At 50.4% G+C, this 19,450-nt stretch overlaps 1 protein-coding gene across 2 annotated transcripts in view; it reads right to left on the bottom strand.

Annotated features, from left to right (window-relative positions):
* CHRD (chordin) overlaps positions 1 to 19,181 on the bottom strand; it is a 41,722-nt gene extending 22,541 nt beyond the window's left edge. Inside the window, exons 1-9 of one of the 2 annotated variants that reach the window (XM_069618785.1) lie at positions 18,424 to 19,181; positions 12,647 to 12,750; positions 10,024 to 10,150; positions 8,203 to 8,349; positions 6,664 to 6,781; positions 4,120 to 4,216; positions 3,863 to 4,004; positions 3,067 to 3,207; positions 2,233 to 2,315 (exon numbers count right to left, since the gene is read on the bottom strand). In XM_069618785.1, the coding sequence (XP_069474886.1) occupies positions 2,233 to 2,315; positions 3,067 to 3,207; positions 3,863 to 4,004; positions 4,120 to 4,216; positions 6,664 to 6,781; positions 8,203 to 8,349; positions 10,024 to 10,150; positions 12,647 to 12,750; positions 18,424 to 18,877 (1,413 nt within the window). In that variant the 5' untranslated portion in view covers positions 18,878 to 19,181. Of the gene's footprint in view, positions 1 to 2,232; positions 2,316 to 3,066; positions 3,208 to 3,862; positions 4,005 to 4,119; positions 4,217 to 6,663; positions 6,782 to 8,202; positions 8,350 to 10,023; positions 10,151 to 12,646; positions 12,751 to 16,234; positions 16,554 to 18,423 lie in introns of those variants that run through there. The other variant, XM_069618786.1, reaches the window with a different exon arrangement.
* Between the last annotated feature and the right edge of the window lie 269 nt (positions 19,182 to 19,450).

Here is a 19,450-nt window from a genome sequence, read left to right as displayed (position 1 = left end):
GGTTGTCCAGGGCTCGAGGGTCGGATCCATTTCAGGTTTTAGGATACCCCTCATTAATATTCCTAAGATAAATTTGCATACAATGATTCTAAATGCATGCACATGTTTCCTCATGAATATTAATGAGGGATATCCTGAAAACCCATCAGTATCCTGGCCCTTGGAGCCTGGAGATTGACAACACTGCTGTAAGAGGTTGTGCAAGCACTCATGCATTGGCAATAGCTGTCAATGTTGAGAGATCCTATGCATGCACTAATTTGAGAGGGTTCTCTGTAAATGCATAAGAAATGTATGGGGTTCTGTGAGAATACTTATTTCAAAAGTATGAGGTGCGGTCTGCACATTGAAGGTGCTACCTTCCATGCATCTACTGATGTCCATGGAGAAAGCATAGGTGTGTTGTTAGTATTATTATTATTATTATTATTATTATTATTATTATTATTATTATTATTATTATTATTATTATTATTATTATTATATTTATTGAGCACAGACTTAGCTTTGGTAAACTACTGTGAAGTACACAGTGAGGGAAGCAGACCACAAGGGAGCAATATAAGGGAGTGGGAAGCTAACAAAGGGGGAGGGGTGTGTGCACTGATTCCAATGGGGCTCTTTGCTCACTCATTCCAATGCATGAGGTTTGGTGCACCCACTAACTACGATAATGAGACATTCTGTGTGTGCACTGATTCCACTGCTGAGAGGTTTTGTGCTCAAACTGATGTCAATACTATCAGATGAAAGCGCTTCCCTTCCGGCTGGTGCAGAGGTGGGAGGATGCAGCACCCAGGGAAGGTGCAGCCAGAGAGAACGCGTCATGCTCCCCTACACTGGGTCCAGACTTCAAAGAGGGACTCCGACACAATGCAAGAACCTTCCTGCACCCCATGGGGTGCCCGACTCCCCCGCAAAGACAATTACTGTACAGGGGAAGCAGTCAGGCAGAGCCCACCAGATGAGGAACAGCTGTCCACACGTGGGAACAGCTCCAGGGCTGCACATGTGAGGTGGTCAGACAGGTCTTCTCCAGTGCTAAATGGTGGTCTCTTGATGTATATATATATATATATATGTCTGTCTTGGGTTGATTAAGCTATGTATAAAGTAGCGCTGCCTTCTTAGACAAAGGCAATTTCCTGGAGAAAAGGTTTGCATTTGGACTCATTTTCATACCCACAATGCCTTCCTGTTGTCGCTCAGGACTGGAGGTGAACTTCCAGCGATGGCTACTAGGGGTGCTGTGGAGTGTGTGACTCGGCTCAAATGGATTTTCCTACATGAGCTTTTTTAGAGCGCAAATCAAGTTGGGAAACAACAGAGCACCGTTCAATGGAAAGGAGGGGTACAAGAGCAAAGATGGTTGGGGGGGTGACAAGGCAAGGGAAGGCGGCCATGTGGGCTTCCAGATCAGAGGCTGACGAGCTGCTCGTTGAAGAGTAGAGTCTTCTTTTCCTTCCTGTTAAAAGGTGGTCCCTGCAGTGTTTGGGGAAGGTCCCTGCGTTAAGCCAGTGTCTGATTGTGTCTCAACAATTCAACTGGTGCCTACCGCTGATTAGTCAGGTGCTGAACCTATTGCATTTTATCCCAAAGTTTTTGAGGCCTTGCCCCCAGGATCTGGCAATAATTAGAGCTTGTGAGCATTTTACCATCCCAGTACCACCCCAGCTGCATTCTGCATGAAAGTGGTCGATACACCTTATTGTTTTGGGGGAAGAAGGTTGAAACACGTGGTTAATCAATGCCCGGGTTGTTCTGAACTGCATGCATCGACAGAGCAGCATAGCTATCTTGCATTCCACCCCCTCCCCCCCGACCCTAGCCCACTGCCACTCTTTAAGATCCACCAGAGCGCCTGGAGACTATGCAAATGGCAGTGGTGTGCTGTGTAAATCCCAATGACATGCCTGTGCCACACAGGCTATTTTTTAAGGGAGGACTCAAACTTCACTGACTCCCCCAATTAAACCCTTAACAGCAGGGCTATGTGAGCGGTCGTCGGAAAGCTCCATAGTACAGCAAGACTCCATTGGGTGACGTCACTGGCAGCACCACTACCAGTAAAAGGGGCCAACCCAAAGGAGCCCATTGGAAACAGAGCACAGTCCCACTATCACTCAAAATATGCTTCAGAGTGGAAGGTTGCTCCTGGCAGTCATCTGTAACTCATATCCAGCTATCGCCCCTGCTAACACCTGGATCCCACCTACCCCAGGTGAAGCTTACCTGGGCTGTGATGTTGGCGTTCATCTCCCGCAGCACGTGGTTCTGGTGGAGGATCCGGAGTTGAACTGGAATCATGGCGCGACCTGCAAGAGTAAGAGATGGGGCGGGGGTCACTTTCTGCTCATATGATTTTGCACATCTTCAGGGTGAGTAAGAGTTTCTGAATCCATGCCCATGTAACCTTGAGGTTCTGTGATCAGAATGCCAAGAAGGAAGACTCCGACTACCAGATATGCCAGCGATCGAGTGTGATAAATGCCTGCTCTCTGTGATTTGAAATTCCTAATAAAAAAGGGGGGACCTTAACATACCAATTCTCTCGGGAGGATAGCTCAGTAGCAACGTGCTCGCCTTGGAAGCAAGATGACACAGAGCAACACAGGTTTAATCCCCGGGCCCACGCTTTTAAGCGCATTATAAATAACCTATCATATCATATCAATTGAATGTGGCATCACCAGAAATTAGCACATCAAGGTGCCCTCTGCAAAAAGTGGAGGTACTCGGTCCACCCACATGTACCCTCGACTTGTGCCCTAAATTGAGGCCTCCTACACATTCCTGATGGTCCACAGAGCAGGTCTGCACATGGTAAGGACTATCAGAACTGAGTAGTTTGCATTGAACCAGGACATGAGGGGTGAATAAGCAATACGCCAGCCATCTTGACCCCTGGCTCCCTTTAATGTAGATCCTGAACACTGTCTAAAATGGTCCCAAGATTTGTGCTATCAATCGTAGGGTTGCGTGCCATGAGCAGCTGTGGGCCATCCCTCCATAGACAGCCTCTACAGGCCACTTGGAGACCAGTAGCCACACATCGGATGGACTCACCTTTCCCAGCACGGTCCAGAAGCCCCTTGGACATGAGGATGAAGTGCAAGTTGTCCTCCACGTCACTCAAGGTCATCATGGCGATTCCCCCCAAGCCTGGGAGCTCAGGGTCCTCGGGCGTCAGGATAGCGCTGAAGGTTTCTGCAAGGAGCAAAGAAAAACGTGAGACCCCCTTAAGGAAAGAGACCTTCAAGACATGACGAGCAGTGAGTGGACTAATCTCACATTGACTCCGGATCAACCGAAACCAGCCCCACTTGCCTCTTTCCAGGATTGACTCATTTGCTGCCAACCCACGGGTGAAAGACAGCACGAGCTAAGCGTGCAATGCTGATACATGCAGTACCATCCATCACATATTCCCACTGGGGAACCTCTGGCTACCAGGGTCACTGAAATGTTCCCTTTTCTGGAGAATATCAGGACAAATGTTTGTCTCTTGCATGCAGAGTAATCGTTAAGTGAATAAGATTTTTGGGATGACAGTGCTCATAGCGTGCACAGGCGAATCAGAATAACAACGATTCTAAAGGTGAGACCTGCCACGAGGAGGACACGCCACAGTTTTCAGAGAACTACGCGGACGATGAAGACACACATGCAATGTAACTTAACATCCAGTAACTGAGACACAAGAAGTAATTTGCCCAGAATAACATGACTTGGCCAAGAGCTTTCACAGTGGACAACACACCCAGAGGACCACGTCTCCCCTTTTCACCCCTTTGACCATCTCATCCACCTTGGAAAGTCCAGAAGTCATGGAGGGTCACTTGGGACCGAGTCGGTCGCTTACCTGCAAACAGGGCACGGTGCTTGATGATCCGGCCCCGGATCTCGCCCTCTGAGCGGGAAGCCATCACCAGGGACACGTGGATCTGAGCTGTCTTCAGCATGTGGAGTGAGGACTTGTGGGCATTCCTCCACATTCCGCAGATCTGCAGGAAGCAAAAGGCAGGAGAGGTACTTGTCAGACCAGGTAAGCGAGGCAAGAAGCGTCGAAAGATGCAAATTATCCGAACGTTCCGATGAAGCCCACACACCCACACTCACCATGTTTGCTTGCGGAGCGGCCATCCTGTTGACAGGATGCTCAAACAGCACTGTGCCATCCAGATCCGTGAATCGGACACGTATGGGTCTTCCCAACCTGGCAATAAAAACACACAAATCTGTCAATTCTGGGCAATGAACAGAAGCGTTGGGGCTTGGCTAAGAAAAGGGGCGAGGGGAACAGACACCTTGATGGGAAGTCGGGAAACTTGGTTGCAAGCTAGGGCTGTTGCAGAGTGAAAGGAAGGTGTGCGGTCTTTGGACATCTCTGATGATAGTGCTACCCGTTCAAAGCACAGCTCTGTTAGCACTCTCCATTCAACACAGGACCCCCTTCTACTGGAATTAGAGCGTGTAATTCAGGGGTCTGCAACCTGTGGCTCTCCAGATGTTTTGGACTGAGGCTCCCAGGATCCCTCACTATTGTCTATGCTGGCTAGGGCTGATGGGAGTTGCAGTCCAAAACATCTGGAGAGCCAAAGGTGGCAGACCCCTGATGTCATTGGTGGGTTCTCAATGGAAGCACGCTTAGTTCTGCTAAAGCTGTTCTGCTACTTGGTTCAGAAAATGAGGGGTTGGGGGCTAGCGTCACACAGTGATGACAACGATTGGGATTTAACCCCTGAAACAACTACAATTAGCAATTAACAAGCAAGCACATTGATTGTCGACCGACTGATGACCTCGAAGCACAGGGTTATGCACAGGAAATAGAAGACTGCTAAATGCACACGAAGATTCAGCGAAATGCACGCGGCGATGGCAGCTGGAGGCCACAATGGGAACTGGAAGCAATTTAGTAATTTGGGAAATGAATGTACAGAAACACACCCTGCACCTGAATAAGAGAGGAAGCGGTCACATCTCCATAAGTAGCCATCATCAGCCTAATTATGGTTTTGCTTGTAAGAAATGTATTGGAAATGTGAACTGGGCTTTGACACCAGGGCTTTCACAAGAATGCCTGGGGGCTTGCCACACATGCCAGCGTGGGTATTAACATCCACATTGCACTTAACTGGCTAGGAGCACATGCTTTCACATTCATGTTCGCCTCATGTTCATTAATTAGTGTTGGTTATAACTTTATTCATATTATATCATTAACATGAGTATTTTTGAGGTTATGTTTCACCTCGCGTGCACAGAAAATCATACTTGCTTTTCCTCCATAATTCTTCAATTCATTTTACATAGTCATTAATTTCATACTTCAGGTCAATGCATATAGTTAATATCATCTAAGCGTGGATTGTTGAACCACACTGTATTGACGATTGGGATGGGAAGTAGGATTGTACGGGCCCCTTGAAGGAAGAAATGCTGGGGTCACTCCTGAGGCTTCAGACAAGGGAAGAAGTGTGCTGCTAGGAAGTGTGGGGTCGCACAGGAGGGGGGCAGCTGGAAGAAATGTGTAGTAGTTAGGGTACTTAGATAATAAAGTGAGACTGACTTGAGTAGGGAAGCTCGTTTTGGGAAAGTATAGAGCCATCTATCGAGTTATGCAGTGTAGAGTGAATAAGGGGGCCTGGAGTCAGCAGTTTGGGATTGGGATGGAAGCTTGGCTTTAGGAAGTAGAAGGTCAGCTCAGGAGGGTGTGCTTCTAAGCACTGTAGCGCCACTGTGGCAGCTTGGAGTGAGGAAGCACAGAGTCACCTAGGAAGCCCAGGGTTCGATAATCTACCGTCAGTAAAGAGCATTTGTGTTAGGAATGCAGGATACGTACGTAAGGAAGCGTGGTCTTGGTAAGTCTGGGCCCGGAGAAAGCTCGGCTTTAAGAAGTGTATGGTCAGCTAAGGAGCTTGCGCTAATCTCTATGAGGTCACCTAGGAAGCTTGGTGTCATCTGGGAAGAAAGGCTCCGGGGAGGCATAGTGTGGGGTCAGTAAGGAAGACTAGTGTTATGATATGATATGATATTTTATTTGTATCACGCTCATACACAAGTGTTTCAGAGCGCGACGAGGCAAGGGAGGGGAACAAGGAAGGACAAAACGATGATCTTACTAGGTCCAGTGACATTGAGAACGTGCAAGTGTAGTTGGTGTTGGGTCAGATAGTGCTAATCACTGTGAGTTTGCCTGGGAAGCTTGGTTTTTGGAACTGTGGCACCATCTAGGACGCCTCCCTAGGTCATCTAAAGTCATCAAGGAAGATTAGTGCTTGTTATGAGTTGTGAAATGAGTATGGGAGTGCGCTTGGAAAGCCTGTGTTTGGAAGACCAATGGAAGATGGAGGCTTAGCTGTGGGAAGTGTGGGTTCAGGCAGGAGCTCAGGTGTTAGGATCTGCCTTGATCGATTATGAGGTTGGGTGGAAGTTCTGCGCTGTTACATGCGAAGGTCTGAACCTTTATGTAAAGTCTACCCCAGAAAACCTTTGCATACAGAGGTGTTCTGGAGTAGATTTTACATAAAGTTTCAGAACTTTCGGATCCAAGGTACGTTTTCTACACACCCAGCAACACATTTTCACTTATAACCATTGTAGAGCCTTCAGTGTAGACACGCTACTATATACACCGGCAAAGCTGAGGGATGCCCTTACCGTTCATAGCTGATGGAGAAAAGGAGGCTGGAGCGGAGCAGGGTGAAGCGAGCCTTGGCCACGCCACTTGACACCGGCAGCCAGGACTGCAATGGGCTGGTCAGAAGTGCCACAAACTCTGCAGGGGGAAGAAAACGTGTTGGTAAAAATGATCTAAAGCGCACAGATCCCGTACGAGGACATGGATTGGTCACCCACATGAAAATCCCAAATTATATCAGTGCGTAAAGGGGGGGGGCTTGCAATCACGAAAAAGGGGGGTAAAGAGAGTTCATCCGCCATACAACCAAATGCACACAAAAAACATACAGCTTTCAAACAAAGAGAGTGAGCAAAAGTTATCCTCAAGCAACTGAAACTGAAAGACAAGAGTGGTGAGGAAAGTCACCCCATGCAACCACACGCACAGCTCCAATGCAGCATCAAAACAAGAAGGTGAGGACACTGTCATGCAAGAGACAAGTAAGAGGGGCGAAAAAGCGTCACCCCCTGCAACCACAAGCACAACGCCAATGCAGCATCAAAACAAGAGGGTGATGACACTGTCAAGCCAGAGACAAATAAGAGGGGGGAAGAAAGGCCACTCTTCCCAGTTAGCAAGAGCATTGAGGAAAGGTCCACCCCCAAGTAAACCCAGTAAACATGGCCTAGAGAGCATCACAACTAGAGAAGTCAGTAACACTCGTTTAAGTGCAATCATTGAACAAGAAGGGTGAGGAAAGGCCACCCCAAGTCACTAGATGAACAGGAAATGTTCAACAAGATTGACCCTACTGGAACAACAAACAAAATGGGTGGTCATGTTACCCACAGGCAAACACTATATCAAAATAGTCGTTTTAATGTCAACTGGGGTAATCCAGGGGGCATGTTTTGAATAGGAAGACTCAGGGTACATGTGGAAGAAATAACATACGCACCAAGAGGACTGCTTCTTATAGTCCACACATCAAAGTAAGGTCTCCCCAGATGGGGAAGATGGCCAATTTACAAGGAATACAACCCTCTGATCGGTGTGCAGACAGAGGGGACATCCAATTACTGGAAGACAGGATCTTTATAGTGCTGGGGAAAAAGAAGGCCCTCAACTGAATGAAGAGTGAGCAAGACATTGAATTACTGTAGTGCAATTCTCTGGATTACACTAGAGTAAAACATGTTGGAGAGGGGAAAGGGCCATTGTAGATGGAAGAACACCATGTCTGGTTGCAGGATTAGTCATGATAGCTGAAATGGAGGAGAGACCAACCAATGATTTGGGAGAACAGGAGCCCGTGCAGAGATAAGGAACCTGTTCATATTTGGAAAGACAGGCGGGCCCCCCATGGTTCGAGATGGGCATGGACATTGCATGGCTGGAGAGAGGGTCTTTGACAGCTGAGAAGAAAGAGATGGTCTCTGGTGACCAAGGAGAATACGAGGTTTAGAATGGGAGGGGACATAACTAGAATCACCAGCCTGAACCTCGGAAGCCATGCAAGCCTCTGACCCAGTGCAACGCCCCTAGAGCCAGTAACTCCACTTTAGTGCAAGAATTACCAACGCGGCTGTCGTCCTGGGACACGTCTTCCGAACTCAGGTACGAGCGATCGTTGTAGGTCTTGTGCAAGTCGTCGTCCTTCTCCTGGAAATATTCAAAGCCATCGTAGTTGAGGTCGGTCTTCTTCTCATTAGTCGTGTGAGAAACTGCATCGGTACAAAAGGAGAAAGTTAGTTTAGGGAGTCAACTGCCCTGACCATGCATCGTGGTGTCTACCAGGCGCAGCCAAAGCACGGAAGCAAAAGATAAGTTGATAAACACAACAGGAAAGTAGACATAAGACAGGTGGAAGGAAGTGAAAGAAGGCACTAGAGGGAGAATAACAGAGAGACATTGAGAGCCAATAACAGAGGGGGAGGCATAAGGTTTCCAGGTGATTGTAATGCACCTAGGCTTCCAAATCACCATCAAGTGCATTCTGGGAGCTGTAGTCTTGGCTTTCTTTAATAGAATAACATGGACTCGTGTGAAGCTGACGTGAAAGCAAGTCCCAGGACTGTAGTAGTGTGACACAGAGCCATCTGCTAACGTTTGGGATACAGCAAGTGTGAGAGAGAAAAGGAGGACTATAGGCCTAGGTCAGGGTCTGCAACCTTTGGATCTGTGGATGTTTTGGACTACAACTCCCATCAGCCCTAACCATCACAGTCAAGGTGATGGGGTCATTGGATTCGTAGTCCAAAGGTTGCAGACTCATGGTCTCATGCAGACTGGGCGTACACGCCTCCCCTTTGAACATGGCTATGTACTATTGCCTTGAAACGCAAAAGTCACCCCTTTATTTTACTTATATAAAATCCTTTCACAGTAGTTACCCGGAAACGTCCACAGCACTCTAAGCGCCAATTCCCCAGCGTGCATCTCACTTTGTAAAGCCCCTCACACTCACAGCAACCACCCCCCAAACCTTTACAAACACTACATATTCTAACATGCCCTATGTTATCTGAGGCCCAGTCTGTCGACCCTGCCCATTTCTTTGCCTTTTGAGAGTTGTAGTCCTGAACTTGCAATGTGAAAAGCAAAACAATGCGCTCTCCGTCACGTGTTCATGCCACAGCATGCATCACTGCTGTGTCCAGCACAGCTGGGTTTCTAGGCAACCCCAAGAAAGACGAACCTTTCTTCTTAGCTGTGTTCTTGCCTTGGACACTGGGAAGCAGCGGCTCGTCGCCAATCACAGAGGCCGTGGCACTGTGTTTGGAGTGCACGGTGTGCGACGCCACGATGCGCTGTGGCGTATGCAGCCCTCTCAAATAGTAGTCTCAGATCAGGGGTAAGAAGCATAGCCAGCTCTGGGTCGGTAGTTCCCCCACCCAGCACTTTTGCTACCCGCGTACGCCCTACTTGTAACCCCCTGCCTGTATCCCCTTTGCATTTCAAGCTATGTTCTCACTTTAAAATCTCATACATATTACAAGCATAATCGTGCTTTCCTCACATTATCTAGAGGACTACAAGTCCCAGAATGCACATAAAAAATTAAAAAAAGATTGGATGCACTGTTCATAAAGATGTTCAGTATAGCTCAGTGGCCTAGGACGTGTTGCTGTGCATTGCAGCCGCACCCCCTATGCCCTGTCCTCGTGGCGAATCCTGTAAACCACAGAGGCGTCTTAGCATAAAGGAGTATTGCGCAGGAATCATCCAAGGCAACAGGGCCCCCAATACCCCGAAGCTCACATGCCCTTACTGAACTGATTGCTGGGGGGCCACTGCACCGCATAGTTTGGAGGAGTGTCCCAGCGCGTGCACCACGCGAGAGAGGACATCAAAAGAGATGGTGCGTGGGGCAGAAAAGGTGCCTCCAAGTATCTTACCCTTGGGGCAGGTTCTGCAGCACTGCCCGGGCAGCAGGATGGAGTGGGCGCAGGCCGGAGTCGGGCAGTCTTGTTTGATGTTCTTGCAGCTCACTTTGCCCACAGCCTTTCCCCTTCGGTTCCGCTGCTGTGGAAAAAAAGAAAGCAAATTGTGTGTGAAAAGGAGGTCACCTGTGCGAATAGGGTGAGCTCGACTGCACGAGGGGAGGGCACGGGTCCGAAGAGTGAGCCCCCACCAGAGAGCATCACGCAGCTTGCCAGGATACTGAGCCCAGCTGGGGCGAGGCGGCAGCCTGTCGGATTACTGAGCCCCCGCCACGTGTGTGCAAGTTACGTTTCCCAACGCAGAGCCCCTCCTCACAGGGAAGGGGCAGCCTCACAGAATAATGAGCCCACCGCACGAGGTACAATACCGTGTCTGCGTACGGAGGCCCGCCTCGTGAGGGAAAGTACAATGTACAAGTACTGAGCCCCACCTCGTGAGGAAAAATACCATGTCTGGGTACCTGGGCACTGAGCCCCGCCTCGTGAGGCAAAGTAACATGTCTGAGTACTCAGCCCCCAACATCTGAGGGAACATTCCACGTAACGTTTCTCAACACTCTTGAGGGAAAGTAACGTTTCTCAACACTGAGCCCGACCTCGTGAGGGAAAGTAACGTTTCTCAACAGTGAGCCTCACCGCACTGGGAAGAGTGTAAGAGAACCTGGCCATATAATGCGCCCCACTGCCCGCGGGAAAGTAACTTGGCTGAGTACTGAGCCCCGATGAACCTGTCCGAATATCGAAGCCCTCTGGTCGAGGGAAGCGTAGACTGGATCGCAAATGCCAAGGGAGCGCAATTCAGAGGACAGCCGGAGAGCTGGAGGGGGGAAGGTTTTTTTGTCCCTCCTATTGTCATCTCTCTATGGAAAAGCCCATCTAGTTCGGCCCCTACCCTCGCATAGCTCACAGAGAATAGGCGCTGGCAATGATTGCCTCCCAGGGTGGGGCTTCAGGGTCCCTCTTCCGAGGAATGTGGATTCTCGCCACACGCTGACTAATCGGTCCTAATTGGGAAAGAATGGCGCCTGCCACTATGGGCCTGGCTAATTTAAAGAGGGGAAGGCCGCGTGCGGAGGCTTTGTGTGGCCCGCCACGCACCAAGAGGCCGGTGGTGCTTCCAGGCCGGACCTGCCAGGCCAATGAGTGCTTGCACTAAATGAACACGTCAGTGTACCTCCAGCCAGGCCACTGGGGCAAACATGTGGAGGGAGATGCCTGTGTACCTCCAGCCAGGCCACTGGGGCAAACATGTGGAGGGAGATGCCCGTGTATCTCCAGCCAGGCCACTGGGGCAAACATGTGGAGGGAGATGCCCGTGTATCTCCAGCGAGGCCACTGGGGGTTAACATGTGGAGGGAGATGTCTGTGTACCTCCAGCCAGGCCACTGGGGCAAACATGTGGAGGGAGATGCCTGTGTACCTCCAGCCAGGCCACTGGGGGTTAACATGTGGAGGGAGATGTCTGTGTACCTCCAGCCAGGCCACTGGGGCAAACATGTGGAGGGAGATGTCTGTGTACCTCCAGCCAGGCCACTGAGAGCCAACACTAGAGCCAGGACTAGGTTAAGATGAGACACTACGTGGGACCACTTGGCACCTATGAGCGGAGTCCCCCAGTAAGTGTAGGTCTTCGGAGGCCACAGGCTGACTATGGGGGTAGCGGCCAGTGCATCCCCATTGGGGCCAGCGTATTTACACTGACATTACGGAGAGCTGCCGGGTCGAAGAGGCCGGTGTGGATCCGCTGAAGCCGGTAGATCTCCAATGAGGCCTTTGAAAGTTGACTCTCAAATGTTAGGCCAGTTTATCTCCAGTTAGTCCTCTGAGAGCGTGCTCTGCAATGAAGGAATGGTCTCGCTCTATTTGGGCCACTGAGAGCACGCCCTAGATGGAAAGGCCAATGTATCTGTCCTGCTCACTGAGGGTGGACCTTGGAACCCTATGGGGAAGGACCAGTGTATCTCCATTAAAGCCACTGAGAAGGAATTCTGAAGGGAAGGGCCAGTGTAACTCCATTAAAGCCACCCAGAGGGAACTCTGAAGGGAAGGACCAGTGTAACTCCATTAACGCCACTGAGAGGGAACTCTGGAGGGAAGGACCAGTGTAACTCCATTAAAGCCACTGAGAGGGAACTCTGGAGGGAAGGACCAGTGTAACTCCAATAAAGCGAATGAGAGTGAACTCTGAAGGGAAGGGCTGGTGTACCCCATTAAACCCACTGAGGGAGAACTATAGGAATTGGCCAGTGTAACTCCATTAAAGCCACTGAGAGGGAGCTCTGAAGGAAAGGGCTGGTGTATCTCCGTTTAAGCCAATGAGGATGAACTCATTTCTTCTCGTCTGGAGGTTCTAGCCCTTTGCTGTCCTGGACTCTTAAGCAACATGATGTTTCACAGCGCACTAGCGTGACATCTCTGTCTGCTGGCCGCAAACTACACTTTGTATGGTTTCTTGGTGTGCTCAACTGTTGGGAACATGGCTACACGTTGGTCAGGACTTTCAAGCTCTCCCTGCCCTGGTGAGCTTTTCAAACCTTACAAATGAGTAAACAAAGGAAAGACATTCTGCTACACTTACCGGCTCACAGTAGCACACCACACAGTGCATCACCCCAAAGGGCTCTCCAAGATCGGGGTGCCATGAGTCTTCAAGAGCGTGAAACCTGCCTCCAAACGAGCAACCTGTGGAAAGAGAGACACACTCCATGAGAACCAGTCAAAGCAAAAGGATCCTTTACCCAAAAGCGGAGCCCATATGAAGACATGGAGGGTACCATCTCTTTGATTGAAGTAATGCCACGGGGGTATCATACAAAGACATGGGCACACCACCACCTCTTTGCTGGAAATAATAATGAACCTTATTTTTTTTTTTTTATTGATTTAGCTGTTGAAACAACTTTTCAATATACGAACATAATAATTTGATGAATTTTTGTTATAATCATAAAATAACATCAGTTTTAGAAGAATTTCATGATAGAATGTACATAATGAACCTTATTCCAAAGTCAAACAAAGCCATGGGAAAACTCTCCCATGCCCTAACCCAAGCTCTGGTACCACCCTTTCATGCCCTAACCCAAGCCGTGGGACTACCCTCCCAGGCCCTAACCCAAGCCCTGGTACTACCCTCCCGTGCCCTAACGCAAAGTTGTGGGATTACCCTCCTGTGCCCTAACCCAAGCCATGGGTCTACCCTCCCATACGCTAAGTCAAACCGTGGGACTACCCTACCGTGCCCTAAACCAAGCTGTGGGACTACCCTCCCGTGCCCTAACCTAAGCCATGGGACTACCCTTCCATGCCCTATCCCAAGCCGTGGGACAACCCTCCTGTGCCCTGACCCAAGCCGTGGGTCTACCCTCCCGTGCTCTAACCCAAGCCATGGGACTACCCTCCTGTGCCCTAACCCAAGCCATGGGACAACCCTCTCATGCCTAACCCAAGCTGTGGGACGTGGGACTACGCTCCCGTGCCCTAACCCAAGCCGTGGGACTACACTCCTGTGCCCTAGCCATGTGACTACCCTCCTGTGCCCTATCCCAAGCCGTGGGACTACCCTCCCGTGTCCTAACCCAAGCCATGGGACTACCCTCCTGTGCCCTAACCCAAGCAATGGGACAACCCTCCCGTGCCCTAACCCAAGCCGTGGGACTACCCTCCCGTGCCCTACCCAAAGCCATGGGACTACCCTCCTGTGCCCTAACCCTAGCCATGTGGCTACCCTCCTGTGCCCTAACCCAGGCCGTGGGACCACCCTCCCGTGCCCTAACCCAAGCCATGGCACTACCCTCCTGTGCCCTAACCCAAGCCGTAAAACAACACTCCTGTGCCCTAACCCAAGGCGTGGGACTACCCTCCCATGCCCTAACCCAAGCCATGGGACTACCCTCCCATGCCCTAACCCAAGCCGTGGGACTACCCTGTCTACAACCAAGGTAGGTCTGCTTCTTTACCCTGAAGTCAAACCAAGGCCAGCAGTTACTCTGTCCAGAAACCAAACAAATGTAGGGACTCCTTTCTACACAAATTAAGACCAGAGTTTTCCACCCACATCCCACAAAACAGCAGCCCCCCACCAAACCACCCATATATACCACCAACCTAAAACAAGACATATAAACCATGCCCATTAACCAAAAATGCCAAGTTGGCATAGCCCGTGCTTCACCGTGGTTAAGTGGATTAATGGCCCCGGGCAAAACTCTTAAAGGAGATGTTTCCCCTACCCTGCGTTGGGGGCAATCTTGTACAAAACACAAGGAGCGAGGTGAAGCTCTCTGCCATGCAAAGTAGACTCAGGGCTCCCCTACCTGCAAATCAGTGCCCAAACCAACCCGCCCATCCTACCAGCTGTCTCTCCAACCTGGGGTATCCAGTGCCTCAATGGCTCAGCTTGCAATTGCACAAGATTCTTCTGCTACATTGAGGTGTGTAGTCTTCACCTCTACTCGATACTGTACACAATGGGAACGTTGTGTGCTTGCAACCTGATTCTATGCTAAGGGTATGACGCAAACCAGTGTTAAAAGGCAGAGACTGTGCTTGCTCATTTTTGGGAAATTCTTGCACTCAGGCTTCCTCATGTTGCCTTCTTTCGCCGTATGACAGGACACTTTGACGCCCGTCCCCTGCCCGGGAATGCTTCTTCCCACCGCAGAGCAGCGCTTGCATCGGTGTACACACAATGATGAGTCCTCTGGCGTCCTGCTCTCATCCCACAAGGAATGCAAATATCTGATTTTTTTTTTAGGGTGTTCCTTCCATCCTTTGCCAAGAAATGATCACATGGATGTCGAACGAGATCCCAGTCACAGCTGCAGAGAGGAGGCCGTCCCAGACCGGTCCTTTTGGAAGCTTGCGTGTTCTGAAAATCAACCGGCCTAAAACTGCAAGAAATTCCCCTTCGCCTGAATCTAGTCTGTTAAAGTATTTCCCATCTTTTTAACCCTTAAATAAATCAATAAGGAAACGTGGCTCTGAGTGTGGTCAGACACATGCAGGATGACGTAGAATCAATACTTTTCTTTACCTCCTTGCATTATCTCTTTTCGCCTAACTTAGTCATGCCGCATATTCTTTCCTTATTCAAGCCACTTGGCGTGATTGTATCTATGTGAATTGTCCCTTGTTTCTACAATGTTCTTCTTGGAGTTGCTCCAACCTGCTCTACTACTACCTATGAGTACATACATATATTTTGTGTTTCTCCGCAAGTGCACCATTAGGCAAGTACCAGGGGTGTAAAAAAAATAGCCTTTGCACCAGCACAGCCTGATAGTGCCACTAAACCTGCGTGTACCGTAACTCTCTTCGTATGTCCATATGGCTGTTCTTTCCAGAGTTTGCTTCTGTCCGTTTTTACAATAACGCCATGGGTGTCCTGCTTTAGTATGCAAATGTGGGCAGTCTTAAATGTAATTTATGGCAGACAACAGAGTCATGTTTGGTGCCTACTTTGACTGTATTTTGCAGACATCCGACACCCTCAGAGCTGCCATAGTCCCGAGGCTTCGGCCGATCCCCAGTGAACAGGTCGCTCAATAGTTTGGCATGAATAGACATCACCAGGACACACGCCCCCTGTCCCTGCGGCATTTGCCCCCATGTTGCCCTACACAGAGGGAACCCTTTACACTGAAACATCTCGACAAATTGACACAGAGGTTGTCACAGCCGGAGCACACGGAAACACGGAGAAGCGCAAACATGACAGCTCCGATGTGTACTCTGCCTGATTGTCTTTGGGGAACCGGGGGCACACGTGGGGACTCGAGCACTGCTTTCAAAAATGGCGCCCGGGTGGCTCAAAACAATCTCTCAACTACTGGTGTTTCCAGGCGCAGTGACATCGGGGAGTTGTATTGTGGGCAGATGAACGCCCGTTGAAGTCTATGTGGGTAATGGAGCCACCCTTGAGAGTGCATGGCACCCGTCAAATGCGGCCGGTTAGAGGGGCAATGAAAACGCACAGAAGAGACGGCACCAGTTAGCTGCCTACTTAATGATGTCATAGAGATCACAGGCGGGCGTGTGACGTCACACAGGCCTAGGCATCACAGATGAGAAAGAAAGACTTCGGATGGATTGAGGTGACATCACAAACACTTGTACATCGCAGATTTGAGAATAAATGCATCACAAAGGATTGATTGATACTGACAGGCGTGAAATGGCTGCCACAGCGCGGAGATCGGTGACCGCAGACCCGATCTCATACACGATCGATTCCCAACCAAAATCGAACTCTCTGGCTTCTTTTTTCGTTCGCCAAATTCCATCATTGCAGAAAACGTTCCGCAGCTTGGCAGAAATTCTGGAAACATTCCTATAGCTTAAAAACCAGATGTCTGTCGGAGTTCTGCTTTCTCACGTAGGGGGGTTTTATGATAAATAAATACTAGGCATAAAACGTGCCGTATAAGGGGGCTGGCCCTGGGGGAATAACAGGGCAGGCTACGGGCGGGGGTCCTGGGGTCTGCTGCAGGCCCCACCGCCTTCCAGTGTACATGTGATCGCTGTCACACCCCAATACAATGTTGGCTGCGGGAATCGTGCATGACCATGAACTGTTGCGATTGGTTAGCGCGATAAACATATCTCACAGCACTGGCCAATTGCAAGTCGACTTTGAAAGTGGCCAATGATGGCATGCCGTTTTTTTTCCATCACTTTGAAGTGACACACTGGAAACACGTGATAATATTAGAACTGTCGTGTGCCTGTAAACAATCTATTACGTTTTTTTTCCAATGCACAACGTCTGAGCTTTAATCAAGTCTATGCATACTCTTATCACTGAAGGGGTTTATGAAAGCAAAGCACGCCGTGTGTTAAATCGCGTTGCTGCACACCCAGTCGCTATGGAGATGAAACCGACACACCCAGTCTATATGGACTCCTGTTTAAATTTGCACACATCTGTCTACCACTGGGGGAAAACATGGCTCGTTCGATGCCATTAGTCTGGTATTGTCTGGTATGTGAGGCTGGCGATTTACCCTCCCTAACGTAAATTGTGAGGTGGCGGGCTGGCGGTGGGGGGGTCACTTCTCCTCACGGGAGGCGGAGGCGCTGTCCAGCCTTTTCCGCTGCAGTGGGTGCCCCCTCTTGTGGGACTCGTGGCGCATGAGCCGAGCCCTTCTAAACTAAACCCTGACACATCCTTCAAATCGTGGGACTTTAGGGTCGAAAGAAGGGCGAGGCTCTGAACTCTGTTTTGCACAGAATTTGACCATATATGTTTTTTTTTGCGCATTTCCCCCTCGATTCCACCACTAAGACGTACAGGCCTAAGTCGATACTCCAGCTGTCACCCTCACATCCAATCCCCCCTACAAGGAACACCCCATTTCAGAGTCTGACATTTTGGGACGAGGAAGAAAAGGACTCAATGTAACGAGATTACTGGACGGCCACGGCGCTTTGCAATGAGCTGCGTGACTGTTCACAATTAATTCGCGGAAATCACGGCTCAGGTTCTAACATCGCCCACCTTGCTGTAGCCCCATACCATTTGGGAAAGTGGGATGCCATAAACCACTCAGCGATCACTTGGCACGTGCTTGTTAGAACCTCTGTCTAAGTTCGCGTGTATAGATCGCTTGCACACGCCCTCAACATCACTTTTTTACACATAACGTTGGCATACACTGGTTACTATAGATCGCTTGGGAAAGACTGTGGAACATCAATAACACCAGGCCCACTCGGTATTTGACGCATCGCTTCATAGATCGCTCAGTATAGATCGGTCGTTATTAATAGATCGCTTAGCATAGATCGGTCATTATGTATCGCCAGCGGAAGACAGTGGTTAAGCACAGATGCGCAATTCCATTATACCGCGGGTTGAACCGCACAGGCCGCTCCTAACATACAGATACAGTTATGCATCGCTTGTTATATAGATCGCTCTATAGAGTTCGCTCGTTGCAGCTAGTGAGACCGACTGGGGAGTTGCGAGGGAGGCTTTCAAGATAAGCGTCTTATACAGTGTAAAAGCTGTAGCTCGAGGTTCTAAGAGCTGCGGGAGTGCGGGTAGAAGGCAGTAAGCCGCGGATACGTTTTTATTATGTTATTAGTTCTTGTAGTTCCTCGAAGACTTTTACACGAATGTGAAGCTATATAATACCCCGCAGACCCTGTTCGGTGTACGCCATAGCACCCTCGGGTCGCTCACTCTCAGGGTATCCCCTCCACCCTTTAATGCTCTGTGCACCACCCCAGATCCGCACCCGAACATGTAAGTGCACTGCCACACACACCCGAGTTATCCCATTGCGAGCGTGCCCTCGCCGCAGACCCTATGCGTCTCCCAGCAAGGGCCCCATTACCCCCGAGACTCCTTACCTGAAGCTCCTTTGGAAGGCTGCGGGTCCACCTCGGGCTGGATGGGCAGGAAAGCCTTTGGGCGAGGAAGCCCACCCTCCACCAGCCACAGGGAGGCGAGGGCAAGGCAGAGTCGGACGCCCAGAGTGTGCATCACCGGAGGGCACAGAAGGAGGCAGCGCCCTGAAGACAGCACGAGTCGCAGCAGCAAGCAGCCGGGACAGTCACCGAAGGGCCGGGGCAGGGTCTCTCTGCTGCTCTCGTACACAGGAGTTTGAGGGGAGCGCCGGCACTCAGCGAAGGTCCAAGGGAGGGTTTCTAGGAGCGGAGCTCGTGCAGCAGACAGAAGCCAGTCAGTCACTCTTCTAATGATGCAGTGACAGGGCACGGGGGCTTTATACCCCACTGCTGGGGGGAGGCGGGAAGGGCAGGGGTAGGAAGCAAACAGAAGCGACCCCCTCCCCAGCCTTTTCATCCCACACCTAATCAAGGGGGAGCATATTGGAGTCACTCATAGAGGAGTGATTAGGGGACCCGGCGGGGCGCCGCGCTCTGCAAACTCCGCACCAAAGGGAGCGCTAAGGAAGGATGAAAGGCTGTCAGCGGGGAATGCCAGCTCTGTGCAGAGGGCTCCGCTCCACAGCCCCCTGCACCGGGCAGGCCGATCCCACCGAGCGCAGGGGGTCGAGAGGAGGGACGGCAGGGGAAGGGGGGGAGCGGGAGAAGGGTGAAAGGGAGAGGCACGGATGGAGAGAGAGGGAGAGAGAGAGAGAGGAGGGAGACTGACGGGCAGAGTGGGAGAGGAAAGGATGGAGTGGGAGAAGGTGGCAAGCGAGAGGGGGAGAGGCAATGGCGGAGTGGGAGAGAGGTGGAAAGGGAGAGGAGGGAGAAGAAAAGATGGAGTGGAAGAGAGGTTGAAGGGGAGAGGAAAGTGTGGCGGGAGAAGGGAGGCAAGGGAGAAGAGGGAAAGAGGTTGAAAGGGAGAGGAAAGGATGGAGTGGGAAAAGGATAGCAAAGGGAGAGGAGGGAGAGAGGTGGAAAGGGAGAG

Source organism: Ambystoma mexicanum, chromosome 10, assembly GCF_040938575.1.
Source record: "Ambystoma mexicanum isolate Mex_15411 chromosome 10, UKY_AmexF1_1, whole genome shotgun sequence".
Classification (NCBI taxonomy): Eukaryota; Metazoa; Chordata; class Amphibia; order Caudata; family Ambystomatidae; genus Ambystoma; species Ambystoma mexicanum.
This window is presented reverse-complemented; position numbering and strand designations above follow the sequence as displayed.